General features: G+C 44.1%; 1 protein-coding gene across 4 annotated transcripts in view; it reads left to right on the top strand.

Annotated features, from left to right (window-relative positions):
* zswim8 (zinc finger, SWIM-type containing 8) overlaps positions 1 to 20,505 on the top strand; it is a 28,587-nt gene that overhangs the window by 3,067 nt on the left and 5,015 nt on the right. For 2 of the 4 annotated variants that reach the window (XM_034681500.1, XM_034681498.1), the window contains exons 2-20: positions 8,421 to 8,574; positions 9,079 to 9,173; positions 9,479 to 9,651; positions 10,355 to 10,462; positions 10,548 to 10,629; positions 11,322 to 11,442; positions 11,551 to 11,752; positions 11,925 to 12,100; positions 12,197 to 13,487; positions 16,112 to 16,243; positions 16,429 to 16,608; positions 16,976 to 17,159; positions 17,402 to 17,500; positions 17,726 to 17,850; positions 18,186 to 18,510; positions 18,979 to 19,131; positions 19,407 to 19,629; positions 19,771 to 20,060; positions 20,152 to 20,375. In XM_034681500.1, coding sequence (XP_034537391.1) covers positions 8,421 to 8,574; positions 9,079 to 9,173; positions 9,479 to 9,651; positions 10,355 to 10,462; positions 10,548 to 10,629; positions 11,322 to 11,442; positions 11,551 to 11,752; positions 11,925 to 12,100; positions 12,197 to 13,487; positions 16,112 to 16,243; positions 16,429 to 16,608; positions 16,976 to 17,159; positions 17,402 to 17,500; positions 17,726 to 17,850; positions 18,186 to 18,510; positions 18,979 to 19,131; positions 19,407 to 19,629; positions 19,771 to 20,060; positions 20,152 to 20,375 — 4,337 coding nt within the window. Of the gene's footprint in view, positions 1 to 8,420; positions 8,575 to 9,078; positions 9,174 to 9,478; positions 9,652 to 10,354; positions 10,463 to 10,547; positions 10,630 to 11,321; positions 11,443 to 11,550; positions 11,753 to 11,924; positions 12,101 to 12,196; positions 13,488 to 16,111; positions 16,244 to 16,428; positions 16,609 to 16,975; positions 17,160 to 17,392; positions 17,501 to 17,725; positions 17,851 to 18,185; positions 18,511 to 18,978; positions 19,132 to 19,406; positions 19,630 to 19,770; positions 20,061 to 20,151; positions 20,376 to 20,505 lie in introns of all 4 variants that reach the window. The other 2 variants (XM_034681499.1, XM_034681497.1) reach the window with 1 other exon arrangement.

The following is a 20,505-nucleotide window of genomic DNA, read 5'->3' as shown; positions in this document are numbered from 1 at the left end:
TTTGTATTAATAGTGTTATAACTACAGGTGAGCTCTAGGTGATGAAGCAGCGTCTTCTGTGTGAGGTTTGATCCTGGTTGAGGGAGACTTTAGGTTAATCCCAGTGTCCTCTCTCGTCCATGCTGACAGTTTGTTTTGATGTTGAAAGGATTTTGGCTTCTTTTTCTTAACAGAACTGTTGAGCTGAAATATTCACCGTAGAAATATGACACAGTTTTATGTTATATTTATGAAAATCAAACACACTTGTGAATAACTTAACTGTTTACATGAATAGTGATTACTCTTTAACACCAGTTGTCAAAATCCAGTCCCATTTTTCCTTGAATCACATCGTTAGACTGAGATGTTGTAAAGTATTTTGATAATCTTATGCCTGAAGATAACAGTTATTCTGTGTCTGTAATAGACTTGTCACAGAACCATTATTTTGAGGTTAGATACAGCAAATAAAATAAAAAATCCCAGATGATTTTGATACCTGTTTTGAATACACAAAAACGGAGCTCTAGGCAGCAGGGTGTATGATGGAAATAATAATGGATGCATATAATATAGATATAATGATATCTAATATATTTGATTTCCAACCTGCTTACAGTGCTAATCACTCACCACAGACCAACACTGACATGCTGTTAATAATAATGAAAGGCATTATAAGAAATTTTCCATTAAAAATGTGCACAGAAATAAAATCCTCCCTCTGGATTACCATTCATAATCCAGAAGAAGTGTGTGTGTGTGTGCAGTTAGTGTGCCCTCTGCCTCTATTTTCTTATTTTCTCACAAATGTAGTCATTTTATGGGCATCAGTCACTGTGTAGTGCTGTGGAGAGAGCCCTGTTAGCAGCTCCCAGGTCGGGGCTAATAGAAGCCATAAAGGGACCAGGTGACATCGCTGCCTCTCCCCTCTGCCCCCCTGTCTGCCTGCAACGATCTTAAACATAACGTGCATTTTAATAAGACACCAAAGGGACTAAGCATAACATTGGTGTGATGATGTGGAGTGTAAGTGATGGAGAGGCTGTGAAGGAGGGTGGAGCAGAGACACACACAGCAGGCAGGAAGCTGCAAACAAAATCCTGCACCTTCTTGTGTGTTTGTGCGGAGATGTGGTCGTGTTTACAAGACTGGTTTTGTTTTTCTTTACTGGCATTCTTTCTCTTAACTTTATCTCTATCTCGATTGACCACCGCTGCTCAACTCCCCCTCTCTCTCTTTTTTGCTCTGTGAAAACATGACTGAAGACCAGTTTGTTTTCATTAACTTTGGTATCTTTTCGATACTATCAAACCATAAATAACTGGTATTGTATTGTTTTCAAACACGTGATATCATAAGGTATGAAGAATCGAAAAAATCGGGCAACTTACTTTGTAGCCATGTTCCATGTTATAAACATTGACTGTATAAATAATGGATGTAGTATCCGTGACGTCACCCATCTGTTCCCGAACGCTGTTTTGAAGCCAATCGATGGCGGCAGCCATATTGGAAATGCGGAACTCAACCAGGCATAGTGTGACGTAAATAGGCGGGGTTTGAGCCTCCTAGCCAATAGCTATGTGTTCCCGTCCGCGAGTCAAGTCAGTCATGTCCTTATTTGGGCATAAACTCGTAATCTTAATATCTTCTGAACCGTTGTGATAGAAAAAAATTCACCCCTCGTACGGTACGTGCCGAAATTAGCTTCGTAGAGCCAAGCCGTTTTTTGAACCAGGCTGTAAACTTGTTTATTAATGCTGTAAAGATCGTCTTTTTTGAATTGGTGTCTATGTGGTTTCCGTTGTTTCTGCAGCCAGCCTCAAGCGGATTCTCTATTAATTGCAGTTTATAACACTTCCGCATGGGCTTCATCGTTTGAGACCGGAGGTTGCTGCTTGGTTTTAAAGTCTGTTTGCAAAACATCCTGGGAAATTCCTCAACTACTCCAGTTGTAGTCTGTGGGTCCTTTACAAAACCACCCCCCACACCCTCTCTCTACACACTTCCACTTTGTTTGCTAGTGTTAAGTGTCCACCACAATCAGTCCCGTCCATAACCACTGGGCGTGGAGTGGAAGTGGGTTTGTTAGAGCCTCCAACAGTGAATCTGCACTGATAATGCTCATCTGCAACCCCACCCTCTGTGAATTAAAGTTTTGTGTAATAACCCGCACAGACGTAAGCTGATTCAATCAAGATAAAGAACTTAAATCATACGGACGGATGAAATGTTGTAAAACATTAGAGCATATTTAGAAATGAATTAACCCTTTCTAGTCTTTAAAATAACATTTATTTGATTTGAAGTATTTCATAGTTACACAGATTTGCAAAAACAACTCAGGTTATAAACACCAGACTGAAAGCAACACACATTTATGGATATTTTTCTGAGTCTGCCCAGCTGTTATTTATAGCTCATGTAAACTCCTTGTTATTTGGGTGACATGTAACCATGGTTGCATAAAGTTCCTGTTTTTGCAGGAGTGAGGAGAGTTTGTCCCAAAAGCTTCTGTATCTGGTCTCCCTACCTTAATGAAGGGTGCTTCATTCAGCCGTGAGTGAGACTTCAAACGGAGCTCATGAGTGGGGAGGGATCGGTTTGAGGAAGGCCCTGCTCCTGAAAACACCCAGCTTTGGAGGGTTGGATGAACTCACCCTCCAATCCCAGACAGGCCTGGGTTTGAAATGATTTTAGTGTAGTGTTTGAAGAGTCTGATAGCCTGAAACAGGATTTAGAAATCAACACTATATTTGTACTGTTCGTTGACCCGTTGGAGGTAAACACAAACACAACAGGAACTTCCTGTTGTCTTCTTCTTCTTCTCCTCCTCTCAACTCTGTAGCTACTTCCTGTTCTTGGTGACCTCTTAGAAAAGATAGAAACATGTTGATATGTGAACACTGAAGATCGACCTGAATCTGACCCCTGGGACTTAAAACCCTCTGATACAGAGGAGTCCTTCATAAGTTCTCTTAAGGGTGTGTGTGTGTGTGTGTTGGTAATGGGTTAGACCACAAACACAGTGGGGGGAGGGGCCAAGGTTGTAAAGAGGTCTTCAGTAATAAAATCTAATTGGACTGTTTAGACCTTCTGGATAATCTGAGAGGTAACATGCGAAGAGCTCAGCTCAGGAATTTAACAGAGGAAGATTTAATCCAGATTTCAGATGTATTTGGATTCTGTTATAAATTATAAATGATGTATAAATAATCCAAATCATCATCCGTAGAAAACATTTACAGCAGGTCTGAATTTGTGATCCTGAGCTCGGTGTTTAATCTAGATCAGATTCTGTAGATGGATCTGGTTTTGTGATTGATGCTTCAGTCACATGACCCTGCAAACTGTGTGCGTGTGTGTTAGCCCTGCCCCTTATGTTATAAATGTTGATATCAATCATATTAACCATCCTGCTGATTGATCTGATCTGTTGACTCGGTGTCACAGTTTGTGTGAAAACAACATTTATAAAATCAGCAGATGTAAAAATCATTAGATCTTTCCCCATCAACCAGCAGCTGGAGGACTCATTATACACGCTGATAATCCCATTGTGCAGTCTGTTTGTGTTTGTGTTGTGCTCTTGTGTGTTTACACACCCCCCCCCCCTCTCTCTCTCTCTCTCTCTCTCTCCTCTATAAACACTGATTGTTAGCCCTTTATCATTAAATACTTTCCTCTGGTCACTGCATGAAGCAAACCAAACCCCATTCAGAAAATGTCAGATTGTGTCTGTGTGTTTGTTCTCTCTACTTGTGTTTCCTCTTCTCAGCAACAGAGAAAGAAATCAATTCAACTGTACATACATTTTACATTTCTAAATACAATTATTTAAGGAGAAAAATAAACCAGAAGTTTTATTACAGTATGTTTTATGGTAAATTGGTAAAAAAGGAGATGAACTTATATAACGATAGAACGGTGCTACCAGTTCAACAGATTGAAAGTAGAGTGAAAACAGGACAGGTGTGTTTGGACCTGCGGACCATCTGCTGAGCAGCTGAGATCTCTGTGGGGGAGGAGCTCAGTCGATGTTTGTATGGACAGGTGTGTGTATAATGTCTGATTCATCAAGTGAATACAGGGTGTGCTTAAGGAGCGTTACCATAAACTCCTCAGTTACATGCATGTTATAATCCTGCATCTGAAACTAAATACTGTTACTGACCAATCACAGAGCTTGATGCTTGTTTACAGCTTGTGATCAGTTTCATTTTCACTGAAGGGTGGGGTGTCTTTATTGATAGGACAGCTAGAGAGAGAGAGGACATTAAGAGTTGAGCCAGCGACCACTGCGATAAGGACTTTATCCCCTGATTATGGGGCTTGTGCTTCAACTGATAGACTGTTTTCTATTAGCCCTGACCTGGAAACTGCCAACTACATGGATTAAGCAAGAAGGAGTGGTTCCATCAATATATATGTCATGTTCACGTTACTCACCCACGCTTGTTCTCGTGCATGAGCAATCGCACCTTGCTGAAGCCCACCTCTTCCGACCGTGCCAGGGCCAAGGAAGCGTTCCCTAAGAGGGACTACCTTAAACACAGTGTGTTTGTAAAGAGAGCAGAATGTCCTCCTGGTTTCCATAGGGGTGTGTGTGTATGTGTGTGTGTGTGTGGACTAATGGAGCACTTCCTATGGAGAAAGACAGACTGCTCCTTCTCCCTCCTCCTTCTCTTCTTCCGCTTCCTCTTCCCTCTTCTTCTCTCACCTTCTCTTTCATTTTTCCCTCCTCCTCCTCCACCTCCTCTTCTTCTTCTTCTGCTTCTTCTTCTGCTTCTTCCTCCTCCTCCTGCTCAGATCTTCATCATACAAAGGAACAGCTGTTGTAGTGGCCTCCCTCTGAGCTGACAGCTGATTGGCCGACAGCTTTCTGTCCCTCACCTAAAGCAGCCAATCCCAGACTGGCAGCATGGACCCTGTTACTACCCAGGATGCCTCTCTCTCAGGCTGTAGCCCCAGAGTCTGTCCTCAGAGCGATAAGGTTTAACCCTTTACTGTCTCAGTTTGTTACAGTATGTTCTTACACAGACATGTGTTACACATGGATAACTGTGTGTGTGGATTTGTTGGAGTAGATTTTATCATTTACCATTAAAAAACAAAGAATTCAAGCAGAGACTGGCATTAACTCTGAATATTAAATTTACTTGAAGTGCCTGTTGTGTTTTAGACACACTAGATATGGAAATGATCACTGAAGGAAACACCTTTACCTTCCTATTATCAGAGGAAGAAAGAGGAGTAAAAAAAATAGAATTACATCCATAATAAAGAAAGACTAACACTTTGATCCTCTGCGGGAAAATCCTACAGTACAACACAAATGAACTTCACTGAACAAACAATATAAAAATACACCGTATGTCAAAACACAGTAAAATGTATGAGATTAAACTAAACACAATATGACATACACAGTGAAGTTTCCTGTAAAGTGAAAACTGTATGATTATTAGAGAGTCAAACATTTAAAGCAGTTAGAGTAAACTTTTGTCATTTCCCTTTTTCCATTCTAATTTCAGTGCTGAAGTAAAGCTCTGCCATCTTTATTCTGCCTTTGTATGTCAAAACTGATTCCATAACAGCTGTATATTGGTTCCCTGGTGTCCCCAGACCATTTCTTCTCAGTGAAGGGTCTAGATCTGTTCAATGCATTTCCTTTTTCCAGAGGACATTAGCAACGGCTCCTTGTGAAAGGGCCTCTGAAATAGATTGAATAGACCTACAACCAATCAGAGCAAAGTAGGTTGTGATGTAGCGCAAAGCAGCAGGGAATCATAAAAAAACAAATAGTGGCATTTATTTGATAATTCATCATCCAGTTAGTTTGAAATAGTGAAGTTCCCTGCGACGGAAGCTGCCATCTTGGTTGTTAACGAAAAGGCTGAAGCAGGGCTCCTGTGTCTTCATCTTAGAAACTACCCCATTTCTAAGGCAAGGACTGTAATTGGTCCCGTGTATCTGAATAGGAATAGGAGCTTGCTTATGGGTCTGACGATGCTAAGCTATGATACTGGTGTCCCAGTGTGTGGTTTTGGCGATGGCAGTGGAACAGAGCAGAATCACATACATATAGGGACCCTGGTTGCAGGTTGCACATATGATACATGTTCAGCCCTGCTGTCTCCACCACTATGCATTGATCCAGCCTTGCCCTTATTGTTCCCCTGTAACTTCCTCTGATGCGGGACAACGTGGTCCAACCATTACGCCAGCGATAAAGTCATCGAAGACATTGAAGTTAAAATGCTAAGTCCTGCCTCCAACTGTCAAAGAAAACAGGGCTATAACCAGACTTCTTGTCTTTTGTAACACGTGACGGGACCCCTCCTTTGAACATCAGAGAGTACCTGAGTTCAAACGGTACGTAAACAGTCTGAGGGGGAGGAAAACAATGACTCCTAAAGTCAGAGTCCCTTTCAACCCCTCCTGCAGTCCAGCCTCTGAGTCTCTCTCATCGGGTGCGTCAGTTTGTTTTGTTTGTGTGTTAGTGTCTTGTCCTCCTACTCAGTCCTCAGCATATATTCACAAATTCAGCACATTAAGTGTACTTATAAAAGTCTGTGATTAGAAGATGTCCTCCTCTTCATTCTCCTCAGTGTATCGTCTCTCACTGACTCTGAGTCTTTCTCTTCTGATGATTAATTTTGACTTGATCAGCTGAGGTGAGAACAACGTCAGCACAGTCCTTACACACATTTAACTGAGTCCCCTTAATACTGGTGAACTGGTGAATGTTAATTTACAGACAGCACTTACAGAGAGGACGTCTGCCTCTTTAAATGATCCGTCAGTAACATCAAAAAGTTAGCATTCAGTCCAGCCATGTCTTTCCTGAAGTGACAGACCCAATGATTCAAAGTGACCTGATCAGCTTTAGATGGGTGTAGTTGCCTCTCTGAAACATCCTCACAGTGATGGAGGTCTGACTGTTTCTCATGTCTTTGAGTCTCTGAACACTCTTCATATAAACTCGGTGTTTCCTCCCTTTTATGGTCACAGCAGCGGTAATGAGCTCCTAATCTCACAACATCAGCTTTTTACTCAGCTGTGTTTTCTGTAAGAGACTCATTAAACTGAAGCTCTTTATTTGACTCAGATTGTTTTCAATGCACAGATTACAACCAAAACACAGAGATTATAACCAACACATGAGGATTATTCTTCCTTCAGCTGCAGTGATTTTTAAGCTCTGAGTTGAATATTGTTCAAATTACTTCCACAGTTATCCCAGAAATAAAATAAGAATAACTTTAGTTTGAGAGAGAGACGTTATGACCGTACGAAATGAAAAAGTAGAAATGTCTGATTAAATCTCTCAAAAATAACATCTCATTGTTTTCATCCCAAGAAAACATTTTAATTGTAGAAAATATCATCCTTAAATATCAGTCAAACTAAACCCAAACACCAACTTTAAACAGCTTTATTCATGAAGACATTTTCTAAAGTGCAAACACAAACAAATACAAACTCTAAAGCTAGTTTTCGTTTTCATAACGGTCCATGGTGTAGTATTTGCTCTGTTTTCGTCCCTCTAAATTAGCACAGAGTTCATCTTCATTATGTCCTACGGGAGCACGACTGCAGAGCTGATATGTTAAATTCTTCACTGACAGTGTGTGTGTGAGAGAAATGACATTATAACATTATAAATTACAGTAATTACATATTAAACTCAACGGCCCTGTTTCTGCTTTAACAGTCACATGGTTTAATAAATGATAGGAATCAAACATTCCTGTTTAACAGTTTTGAATTACAAACCTCACATCAGAGAGATGCAACTCACAAACAGACATGCTCTGTCAAGAAAAGGAAGATTTATCCTTATCCATCAAACACCACGTCAAAAACATCTGCAGAATTTTGTAAAAATTGTAAAAAATCAAGGACGATTCCTATAAAGCTCAGTTTCAGCTTCAGATCACCTCCTCACAGATTTGTAAGGTTTGATGGAGAAATATGAAACTGTTTAAATTTGGATCAAACTCAGATGACAGCAGGGGGACTCACAATGACTCCCGTTTCTGTAAAAGATGATTTAAGTGTGAAATTCCAGCTGTGAGGAATCAGAGCTCAGAGTTAATGCCTGTTTCTGTTGAGTTACATACAAAGAGTTTATCCACTGATCCTATGAACATCCTCACTGAACTCTTTAAACTGAAATGTTTGTTGTTTTAGTCTGAGCAGTCTGAAACCTCTAACTCCATGCTGCAGTGATGTATAGGTGTAGACCAGGTGTGTCAGTACGTGATGTCAGCACTGCTGGGTGTGGTCTTATGTGAAAGAGAGTGATCACACCTGTGTCTTAGGTGAACACTCACTCTGTAGAAACAGCTTAATGTTTTCGATCAAGAGGCTTATGTTCTGATGATTTAAACTCTGTGACACCAGACTGAACATAAACCTTCTTCTTCTAGATGGTCAAGTCATCCCTCTGGTGGAGCTTTCAGCGAAGCAGGTGGCATTTCACATCCCATTTGAGGTGGTGGAGAAGGTGTACCCCCCGGTGCCTGAACAGTTGCAGCTCCGTATCGCCTACTGGAGCTTCCCTGAGAATGAGGAGGACATCAGGTGAGACTGAAGGAAACTTACTTGTGTACTTGTGCTTTATTTAGCCTCTTATTGGGGCAGGGCTCAGAAACATGTGGCTATATTGAGAGCTTGATGTTTATTGTTCATCAAATGTGCTTTAATCCTCAATAGTAGTAGTGTACAGAGACAAACAGTAGGCTTACATTCTTGGATCTGTTGTTATGAAAGCTCAGAGTAAGAGTGAACCACCACACTCTGTCATTTAAATAAAATGAACCAGCTGCTTTGAATCTGATGTCATCTCTGGGTAAGGGTCTCTGTGATGATATCTGACATTTAAGTAAACATAGACAGACTCTTAAGGTTCAACACTAATGTAATATGCTGCTCACCCAACGCATGCTAGGATATACTGGAACTCCAAACCAGGGCCAATCCTGAGTAGGTTCAGAGGAGAAGAAGTTAGAGAGAAAATGTAGGTGTATAAGGTCTGTGATTCACTTTTGTTTTCTCCATCTGCCTGCCTCTGTCCTGGTGCTACAGGTTGTATTCCTGCCTTGCTAATGGAAGTCCAGATGAGTTCCAGCGTGGAGAGCAGCTGTACAGAATCAGAGCTGTCAAAGACCCGCTGCAGATCGGTCAGTTCCCCTCTAACATGTAGAGACACCACTTACAGTCATTCATTGTAAATATATATATAAAGTAAATACACAATACTGTATATCCAGTAATGTAGCCATGTGCAGGATAGTTCAGTAAAGCCTTAACTTATTATCATGATCTATCATCTCTAATGATTGAACTATAGACTTCTGAAAGGAAAATTAAAGAACACATTAAAGTTCAGAGCTGTGAGAGTTTGTGTCTCTGCCCTGTTATCCCCACTGATTGTCCTCTATAATGTCTGTTTGTCTCTCTCTGTCTCTTTTTTTCTCCTCCTCAGGTTTCCACCTTAGCGCGACGGTGGTTTCAAGTCAGGCCGGTCAGTCTAAAGGAGCGTACAACGTGGCGGTCATGTTTGATCGCTGCCGCATCACTTCCTGCAGCTGCACCTGTGGGGCGGGGGCCAAGTGGTGCGCCCATGTGGTGGCACTGTGTCTCTTCAGGATCCACAATGTGAGTGTGTGTTTAGGCACAGAGTATGTCCTGTTTCATCACATCAGCTGATCTTCTACCAATAGAGAACAGATGAATTTATAGACTACAGAGTGTACCAGAGCATCATCATCATCATCATCATCATCATCTGATAAACAGAAAGTCAGAGTGTAGTGTCAAAATTCTTTCCCTAGGAAAAATACAAATATTCAGGCTTTAAGATTTTTCTTTGAGGTAGATCTCTTCTTATGTTCTAGTTCTTTATTAAGAGTGACACACAGGTTTCACTGTCTGTCATGAAAGTAAACTGTTTAAAGACATGTCCATGTGGACTTCACGATGACAGTTATTGTTATTAAACAACTAGAAAAATACTAAGTATGATAATAGCCAAAGAAAAAAAACACTGGGAAGATCTGCACGTCTCTTTCTGAGCTCAGCCTGGGATTCAGTATATATGATGTATAGGTCTTATCTTTTATTTTGAGGGATGTCACGGATGGGCATCCACTTTTAACACATCAAAGAGGGAGGGGGATCAAAATTGTACAAAATGAGATGTAGAGGAGATGCTAAACTCCCTACAGTTTATAGTTTGTCATTAAATATGCTGCCCATGTGCTGAATAGACTGTTCTTTAAACGTGTGTTCAATACCTGCTGACACTAACTTGTTAATTGAATGTGTGTGTGTGTCTGTCTTTGTATCGCTGTCTCTTCAGGCGTCAGCGGTTTGTCTGAGGGCTCCAGTCTCTGAGTCTCTGTCTCGGCTGCAGAGGGATCAGCTGCAGAAATTTGCTCAGTACTTGATCAGTGAGCTTCCTCAGCAGGTAACACATCCAGTCGATCAAAGCACAACATCAGTGTGTTAATTACTTGTGTGCATGTGTTGATGATTGAGTGTTATGTTTGCAGATTCTGCCCACAGCTCAGCGTCTGCTGGACGAGCTGCTGTCCTCTCAGTCGACTGCCATCAACACTGTGTGTGGAGCTCCAGGTACAGACACTCTATTTGATGATAACAATGTTGCTATTGGAGAGAGAGACTGTTACTAAAACAGACAGAACAGTGCTATCCGGCTCATGTTACACCTGACAGATTGAACAAACACTGTTGTCGTTAAAGAGAGAGGGTCTGTTACAGAGACAGAGGGTCTGATTCCCAACAAGGATTATGTACTAGCTAAACCGGTGCAAAAGCAATAAAAAAAAACATAGAGCGATCCACAAAGCACTGCAAAGGGTTAAATGGACCCCAAACTGCACTCCCCAACAACAAACATCTGTTTGCTTTGTCTCTTTGCTGAGTGGGTTATTATAAACTATGATAAACTTGTTGATCACATTTCTGACCCATGCTGCCTTGCCCTCCCTCCTTGTCACTACAGGACCGGTCTGTGTTGATAAATGGAAAACAATCTCCTCAATTAGTGAATAGGGGTTCTATATATCTATATTACCTGCACACCTGGTACTGCCAGACTAATGTGGACACATGCCTTCTAATACACCTCTTTATGTGGCCGAAATGATCAAATCTTAATCTGTCCTTAAAGGCATCCTGGGTGCATTTATACTGTTGTAACAGACGGAGACAGAATCAAGCAGGAACATCTTCTTTCTGCTGTCCTTCATGCAAAAAAACCCCAAAAACCTAATACATTTTTTGTGTGTTTTGTTTGTGTGAAGACCCCACAGCCGGACCCTCGGCGTCAGATCAGAGCACCTGGTACCTGGATGAGTCCACCCTTAGTGACAACATCAAAAAGACTCTTCACAAGTTCTGTGGGCCCTCACCTGTCGTCTTCAGGTACAAACTCTAACCCCAAAACAATGGTCCGTGATGCATTCAAGTACATAGCTCAGTCACTATCAGAGTTAATGTCTGTCTTTCCGTCTTTCTATGTTTTTTCCACAGTGACGTGAACTCAATGTACCTGTCGTCCACGGAGCCACCGGCTGCAGCTGAGTGGGCATGTCTTCTTCGACCTCTGAGGGGGAGAGAGCCAGAAGGAATCTGGAACCTTCTCTCCATCGTTAGAGAGATGTTCAAGAGACGAGACAGCAACGCCGCCCCGCTGCTCGAGATCCTCACTGAGCAGTGTCTCACCTATGAACAGGTACGTCCTTACTTAGAACATAGAAAATAACACAAGGCATCCACACAAACCAAATTTATTACTGAACTGTGATTGGCTGAGAATATTTGTAGTAATTTTAAAGACGAACTGACTCCGAGAGCAATTTTCTGCATCTTTGATCTTATATGAAACTTGTTCTTTGTGGTTTCAGATCATCAGCTGGTGGTACAGTGTTCGGACGTCAGCGTCTCACAGCAGTGCCAGCGGACATACTGGACGCAGCAACGGCCAATCAGAGGTGGCGGCTCATGCCTGTGCCAGCATGTGTGATGAGATGGTGGTTCTCTGGAGGCTGGCAGTGCTGGACCCCACTATGAGCCCCTGCAGGTCAGAACCCAGGATAAAAAAACCTTGTTGTGATTATCTCTACTAGATATTATAGTGTACATCAGAGTAACTGTCACTTGTGTGTCTCTGTCTCAGGCGTCTGGAGCTGGCAGGGCAGCTGAAGCAGTGGCACCTGAAGGTCATAGAAATCGTGAAGCGGGGCCAGCACAGGAAGTCTCTGGATAAACTGTTCCAGGGATTCAAGCCTGCGGTTGAGTCCTGCTACTTTAACTGGGAAGTGGCCTATCCTCTGGAGGGCATCACATACTGCGGCGCAGACAAGAAGAGCGCCAACTTCTGCTGGTCTAGAGCAGTGCAGCTGCAGAGAGGAGCCAGGGCTGCTGCAGGAGGGGGCGGGGATAGCTCTGAGGGAGGGGGCAGAGGAGAGGGAGGAGCTGATTTCAAAGGAAGAGGAGGCAGTCACTCGTCCCAACAAGAGGTGGCCGTACGACCAAAAGAGACCATCCTGACCAAGAGGAAGGGTCTGACAGTGAGTGGCGGGGGTGGCATGTTGGTCCGGCTGGGAGGGGCTGTGTCTCTGTCCCTGGAGGACGGAGGAGGGAAGTGCATGTACAAAGGGCCCAGTACATCCTCTGGGGGAAAGCTGAAGCTGACTCAGGGAAGTAAAGGGGGGTCCGTCGGGGGTACAAGTGGAGGGGGGTTAAGTGGAGGAAAACATGGGAATGCTAAGAGGAGGACCAGCAGCGAGGACAGCTCTCTAGAGCCGGACCTCGCTGAGCTCAGCCTTGATGATGGCTGCAGTCTGGCTCTTGGGGCTGAGGCCAGTAACACCTTTGAGTTCCTACCCCCGCCTCCCGAAATGCTGCCCTCGCCTAGCCCACTACTCCGAGACTCTCGCAAGTACAGTGGAGGAAACAAGATGTTTGATTCAAAGCGTGTGAGCCACGCATCTACTGCACCTGCTGCTGCAGAGCCTGCGTCCCCCTGCGTCCCCCCAAAAGAAACTGTGCTGGTGGTTCTGGACTCTGCAGAGAAGGAGGTGCTACAGGTGGAAATGCAGACGGAGACAGTCCCCAACCAAGAAGAGGATGTAGACTCAGCCGGCAGCAACCAGCCATCCATCTCTGCCTCCACAAACACAGTAAGAACTGCTGAAACGCCTGCCAAGCCCGTGCAGGGCAACAGGGAGGCAGTGACTGCAGGAGGGGCTGCTGCTGGAGGACCTGCAGGGGTCGGGGCAGCAGCAGCTGCAGCAGGAGCAGAAGTTCCAGCTGGAGGAGCTGTGGGTGAAGATGACTATCAGGCGTACTATCTGAGCGCTGCCTCGGAGGAAGGAGCAGATAGACAGCTGGCTGAAAATCACCAAGAGGAAGAGCCAGACATCTTCGCAGGGATAAAACCACTGGAGCAGGAGGGACGAATGGAGGTAACTTAAGAGAAGGAGTGTTTGTGGCATTCATAACTTTTCAGCAGTTTATGTACACATTCATGTATGGACTGCTTTACATGTTGTTTCTCTACAGACTGATGTGAAGTAGCCACATAGCATGTGAAGTTCATGTATTTTACTTTGCGTTATATATTTTTGTAGTGAACAGGTTTGTGAGCTCTTGTGGAGCTGTGTTGCTGGGGTTAATTGCTGTGGGTAAGATCACCCAAAACAAAAAGTTCCCAGTATAGGGTTCAGCTCGAGAGCAATAAACATAAATCCAGACTTTGAGTTAAACACAAGGTACTTGTGCTAAAAGAAAGGATAAGCGCTCAGTGAAGAAACCCATCCCACTTTGCCGTCTAATGACAAGTTTAGTTGCTTCCCACATGGCTCCTCATGTCCCCCAAAGCCTGAGATAGAAAGGACAGAGGGTGAGCAAGAGCCAGCACATCACTGGCGTTAAAAAGTGGGCTCCTCCCTTCACTAATGTTTAAGATAAGATAAGATAAGATATACTTTATTTGTCCCTTGTTGGGGGAAATTCTTTTGTTACAGCAGCTTACAACACGGGACAGGGGAATACAACAATGTACTAACATAGTTAAAAAATATAATAACAATAAATAATAATAGCAATGACCAGGGTAAAATATTATATAATAAAATAAAATAAAATAGAATAAAATTAAATAAAATAAAAAATAATGAAATAAAATATGGCAACTATTACAGATATATACACACTATGTACACTTCTATCTGATAAATAGATAGGTAAGTTATTGCACGATAAAAATTGCACCAGGTCATTTAAACAAACATACACAATATGAAGAACAGTGCGATTCAGATGGATACAGTAGTAATTTGTGAATGTGCGAAGTCACATAGTAACTTCCATGTAGTGGAATGAAAGATGAGAACAGCTGATTAACGAGACACAACAGTGCTGGTGTTAAACAGTCTGATTGCAGATGGGATGAAGGACCTGCGGTAGCGCTCCGTCCTGCAGGGTGGGAGTCTCAGTCTGCTGCTGAAGGAGCTGCTCAGGGACCCCACAGTCTCATGCAGGGGGTGAGAGGGATTGTCCATGATGGATGTCAGCTTGGCTAACATCCTCCTCTCACCCACCTCCTCTATGGAGTCCAGAGGACAGCCCAGGACAGAACTGGCCCTCCTGACCAGTCTGTTAAGTCTTTTCCTGTCCTTGTCTGTGCTCCCTGCTCCCCAGCAGACCACGGCATAGAAGAAAGCAGACGCTACCACAGTGTCATTAAATGTCTGTAACAGAGTCCTGCACACTCCGAAGGACCTTAGTCTTCTCAGCAGGTGCAGACGACTTTGGCCCTTCTTGTACAGGACGTTGGTGTTGTGTGACCAGTCCAGTTTATTGTTGAGGTGAACACCCAGGTATTTGTAGGTCTCCACCCTCTTGATGTCCAATCCCTGGATGTTCACCGGTGCAGTCTAGGGTGTTTTCCTGCGGAAGTTGATCACCATCTCCTTGGTCTTGCTGGTGTTGAGCTGAAGGTGGTTTAGCTCACACCAGTCGACAAAGTCCATAAAGACCTCCCTGTACTCCAGCTTGTCCCCCTCAGACACACACCCGACGATGGCTGTGACATCGGAGTTTCCTTTCGTTCGGCCCACAACACCTCGGAGAGTTAACTCTGGCGTCTTAGAGCAACCCCCCCTCCATTCTAGCTCCCACCGGCCATCATATTCATGAGCAGAACACACCAATTTAATAACCCAACCATACAGTACTGCAATGTTCAATGGACTCAGGCTCTGTACATGCAAGCTCCAGGTAGTGATAACGCAGATACCACTACTCTAGCATCTGGCCCCAAGCAGCACCCACCACCCACCACACAACAAGAAGAGTCTGCAGCTAGATATTAGAAGACAGGGGAGGCAGAGCCAAGATGAGATGCTGGTCAAGGCTAGAACTAGTCCCTGCCAGTCTAGGCTGTGTGCTCCACCTTCCACTTTTTGAATATTTTCCCATTTCTGTTTTGGCCCCAAACTGATATTATTCTCTTCATTCACATCCACTGACTTGTTTTAAATCCAGAGAATGGCCTGAGATGTGATGTATATGGAAACTGGAGCTACCTCCTAGAGCTAGACTAAGCAGAGTAAGCTTGCTGGCAGGTGTCTGGTGGCTGGGCTTTGACCTATAGGGCCCAACCAGGCTCCACTAGTTACATACAGCTGCTACTCTACAAACTGTCCACCCACAGGAATAAACATGAGAGTCAGGCAAAGGCAGGGCCAGAAACCAAGGAAACAAGATTGTTGCCTTGAGAGTATAGTTGTGTTCAAGGACCTCAAAGACCATATGGGCATTGGTGGAGAGACCTGGAAGGATTGAGTTTGGATTGAGTCACAATCCCCCAACTCATTGAGAGGACTGGCAATGAATTATTACCACAAATCCAAAAACAAACTAATCACATGACTTTATTTACAAAATGTAGCTGAAGTTTAGACAGAAAGAGTTCAAGAAGAATTAAGTTCTAAGTGATTAAGTGATTAAGATTAAGTTATTTTGAATAAAGTAATTAAGATTTGAAGAGTCTGTCTGATGAGTGTGTGTGTTTATTTGTGTATAGGTGCTGTTTGCGTGTGCAGAGGCCCTCCACGCTCATGGTTATAGTAACGAGGCTTGTCGGCTTGCTGTGGATCTGGCCAGAGATCTGTTGGCAAACCCCCCTGACCTGAAGGTGGAGCAGCCGCAGACCAAGGTAAGATCCCTCACGCTCCTCTTCTTCAGTGCCATGTTTTCCTTGTCTTCTTCTGTAGTGCGGTCAGTCTTGCATGCACATGCAAAGCATGACTGTCAGAAGTGACGTTTGATTTGATCCTGTCCTTATGTTTTAATCATTCAGCTTCTTGTTCTAACACTTTCCTTTCTTCTTGTTGTGTTCAGGGGAAGAAGAGCAAAGTGTCGACCAGCCGGCAGACTCAGGTGGCCACCAACACACTATCTAAAGCTGCCTTCTTGCTCACCGTCCTCAGCGAAAGGCTGGAGCTCCACAACCTTGCCTTCAGCACCGGCATGTTCTCCCTGGAGCTACAGAGACCGCCTGCATCCACCAAGGCCCTGGAGGTCTGTTACAGAAATATGTACACCTCTATAACAAAATCATAACCTCATAACCTGTGATAACCTGAAGCCTCCTGCTGTGACACACACTGAGATATATATTGATAAATAAAAATGCTAAGCAAACACAGTGATCCAAAGTTTAAGTTTGTGTATGTTTTTTGACCTGCAGCAAACATCAGATCTCTTCAAGTTGTTCTGTAGCTGACACAGTGTCTCTACCTTATTCACAATGTATTTAAACTTTAGGTCTGTTAATCATTGATCTCACTTTGTTGACCAGTTACGGTGAGATCTGTCAGAAGCAGAAACGGTCTGTATGAAACGGGTGTACACACACTGACAATCCTCCTGTGTACCTGTGTTTCAGGTGAAGCTGGCCTACCAGGAGTCAGAGGTGGTGTCCCTGCTGAAGAAGATCCCCCTGGGTCTGGTGGAGATGTCGGCCATCAGAGAGCGAGGCGAGCAGCTCAGGGACGGAAACTTCTGTGACTACAGACCGGTGCTGCCGCTCATGTTAGCCAGCTTCATCTTTGACGTGCTGTGCACCCCAGGTAAGCACCAAGTCTGTGCTGTAACATTCAGGTGTGTGACTTTTCTTAACTCATTTGGGAGATGTAGTTCATGTTAAACATTGCATCAGTGTATCCTACCTGCAGGATTTAATGTCAAGTTAGTAACTGCAGAAGTAAAACCTGTTATTTGTTATCATTTTCGTTAGTCTGAATGAAGATTTGTAAAATGTGGACTTCAATAATTAACATCTATTTGACTTTTCTCCATATTGTTTGTGCAGTTGTGTCTCCAACGGGCTCCCGTCCACCGAGCCGTAACCGCAACAATGAGATGCCGGGTGATGAGGAGCTGGGCTTCGAGGCTGCTGTTGCTGCTCTCGGTACGTCCACCTTAGATTATATCACATTGTATGTTTCGCTCGCTCCATGTCTGTTTGTCTCACCTGCACCTCATTTTGTGTGTGTGTGTGTGTGTGTGTGTGTGTGTGTGTGTGTGTGTGTGTGTGTGTGTGTGTGTGTGTGTGTGTGTGTGTGTGTGTGTGTGTGTGTGTGTGTGTGTGTGTGTGTGTGTGTGTGTGTGTGTGTGTGTGTGTGTGTGTGTGTAGGCATGAAGACCACGGTAAGCGAGGCAGAGCATCCTCTTCTGTGTGAGGGGACTCGACGGGTGAAAGGAGACCTGGCTCTGGCTCTAATGATCACCTACAAGGACGACCAGAGCAAACTGAAGAAGGTAAAACTGATCCAACTGATCTGATCAGTAACTGCACGTGAAGTCATCATTTTACCATACGTTAAACCTGATGCTATTGATCATGATGAGGAGATATTCAGAGCGTTACAAAGAGGATCAGGGAACACTGAAATATTTTGTTTTCATACTTTATTAAAAGTATAAAGAAGTGTAAAGACTCCACCACTCTTCTATTGTGTGTTAAAAGACAACACAAACTAACTCAAACCTTTAGTTGGATTTAAAGTCTCACACACAGATATGATTAACAGATTAAAGAAGTTTGAATCTGTGACAGTTTCTTTGATTCTTTATCTTATTTTCCTCCCCCTCAGATCCTGGACAAGCTGCTGGACAGAGAGAGTCAGACTCACAAACCTCAGACTCTGAGCTCCTTTTACTCCAGTAAACCTGCAGCAGGAAGTCAGCGCAGCCCATCCAAACACACCACTACTAGCAGCCACGGTGGGGTGGGCGGGGCCACCGGAGGGGTCTCCAAACATGCCCCCACCTCTTCATCTGCAGCCACTGTAGCTGCCTCTTCCTCCTCCTCCTCTGCTGCTGCTGTGGCTCTGACTGGAGAGGAGGTGGCCCATCAGGAGCTGAACACAGTGCAGACCAGTTCAACAGGAGAGGGAACGGCAGAGACAAAAGAGACGGGTGAGACACAAATACACATACACAACCATCACCCGCCCCCTCTGAGGGGTTAATATTATGTAGAGCTGCATGGGGGGACATATTGTTTTTAACTAATATAAAACCTTGATGGCATAAAATCTTGATTGATAATGAAAGAGGATAAAATTCAAAAGACAATAAGATAAAAACATTTGATAGAAAAATAGAATAACATTTAAAAACAGTAGAGTGACTTAGACTGGAGTCTCTGTTTACAGATGACAGGTTTATATTATTAGATTATTTTGTTATGAGGTCTGAGGATGTGGCAGCTGTTCAGCAGTATCCATGAGAGGGAATCATTCAATACTTTGACAGTGCTGAGTAATGCAGTCTTCGCTGTAAATTCAAAGCAGACCAGCAAAGTTTTTGTATACACAGTTTCATGGTTAATGTTAATATTTTCAGACGGAAGTAAGACCTCCTGTTTTTTCCCCCTCTTTGCAGTATCAGATGGAGCTCCATCCACCGAGCAGCAGAGTGAAACAGCTCCTTTTAAACTGGAGACCACTGTTCCCAGTCGGCTAGCTCTGGGGGCTCGCTGTGGCTACAGTCAGCGCTGCTGGGGCTCGCCAGTACGCCAGAAGAAGAAACACACGGGTAACTATGATATACAGATATATTAACTATATTGATTACAACTGTAGTGATACACTGATATACACTGATATTTGATTTACTGTATATTGAAAACAGAAAGTCGGTAATCTATCAGAGGATCATGATTACAGATGATGTTGGCCAGAGTCATTTTTCTGCACACACTGATACCAAAGAAATGAACAAATACACACCTGACAGTGAAGTGCAAACATCAAGGTGTGATCCTGAGACATTTCATGCCAAGATGATCAGGTGATGTTTCGTATGTTCAGGCATGGCAAGCATTGATAGCAGTGCTCCAGAGACGACATCTGACAGCTCTCCCACCCTCAGCCGTCGCCCACTCAGAGGCGGCTGGGCAGCTACATCCTGGGGGCGGGGTCAAGACAGCGACAGCATCAGCAGCTCGTCATCTGATTCGCTTGGCTCCTCTTCCTCCAGCGGCTCTCGCAGAGCAGGGGGCGGAGCCAGAGCCAAGAGCACTGACACCAGCAGGTAAACACACACAGATTGACATCAATAATAGAAACAAAAAACGAGTCCTGTAAGCAGCTGTTTTTTATTTACAATGCTTCTGTAGGTTTCTATTCTGAAGATAATTTCTCACCAATATGTCGTATATTTCTGCATTTTCAGGTATAAGGGCCGTCGTCCTGAGTGCCACGCCCCTCACGTGCCTAATCAGCCCTCGGAGGCGGCAGCTCATTTTTATTTCGAGCTGGCGAAGACAGTTCTGATAAAAGCAGGAGGGAACTCGTCCACCTCCATCTTTACTCAGCCATCAGCCAGTGGGGGCCACCAGGGGCCCCACAGGAACCTGCACCTGTGCGCCTTTGAGATCGGACTGTACGCGCTTGGACTTCACAACTTCGTGTCCCCGAACTGGCTAAGCAGGACATACTCCTCCCACGTTTCCTGGATCACAGGTAAGAGTGGAGGTGAGAGGAAACGTGGTCTTCTCTTTATATACCTATGTCGTCTGACTCGCTGTCCGTCTGTCTGTCCCTGCCTTCTCAGGTCAGGCCATGGAGATTGGAAGTGCAGCCCTTAACATCCTGGTGGAGTGTTGGGACGGTCACCTGACCCCCCCTGAGGTGGCGTCTCTGGCAGACAGAGCGTCCCGGGCCAGAGATCCCAACATGGTGCGAGCTGCTGCTGAGCTCGCTCTCAGCTGTCTCCCCCATGCTCACGCCCTTAACCCCAACGAGATCCAGAGAGCACTGGTGCAGTGCAAGGAGCAGGTTTGTGGAGGGGTGGTCAAAAGTTGGTCAGCTCTATGAAAGCTGCATGAAAAGGAACCAGTGAAGAAAAACTAACGTGGTTTATAGAGTGGTCATATAAATGTTTATGATTTGTAGGGATTGCTCTTCA

The sequence above is a fragment of the Notolabrus celidotus genome, chromosome 4, assembly GCF_009762535.1.
Source record: "Notolabrus celidotus isolate fNotCel1 chromosome 4, fNotCel1.pri, whole genome shotgun sequence".
Lineage (NCBI taxonomy): Eukaryota > Metazoa > Chordata > Actinopteri > Labriformes > Labridae > Notolabrus > Notolabrus celidotus.
The sequence above is the reverse complement of the archived record's forward strand: the minus strand, read 5'-3'. Positions and strand labels throughout refer to the sequence as shown.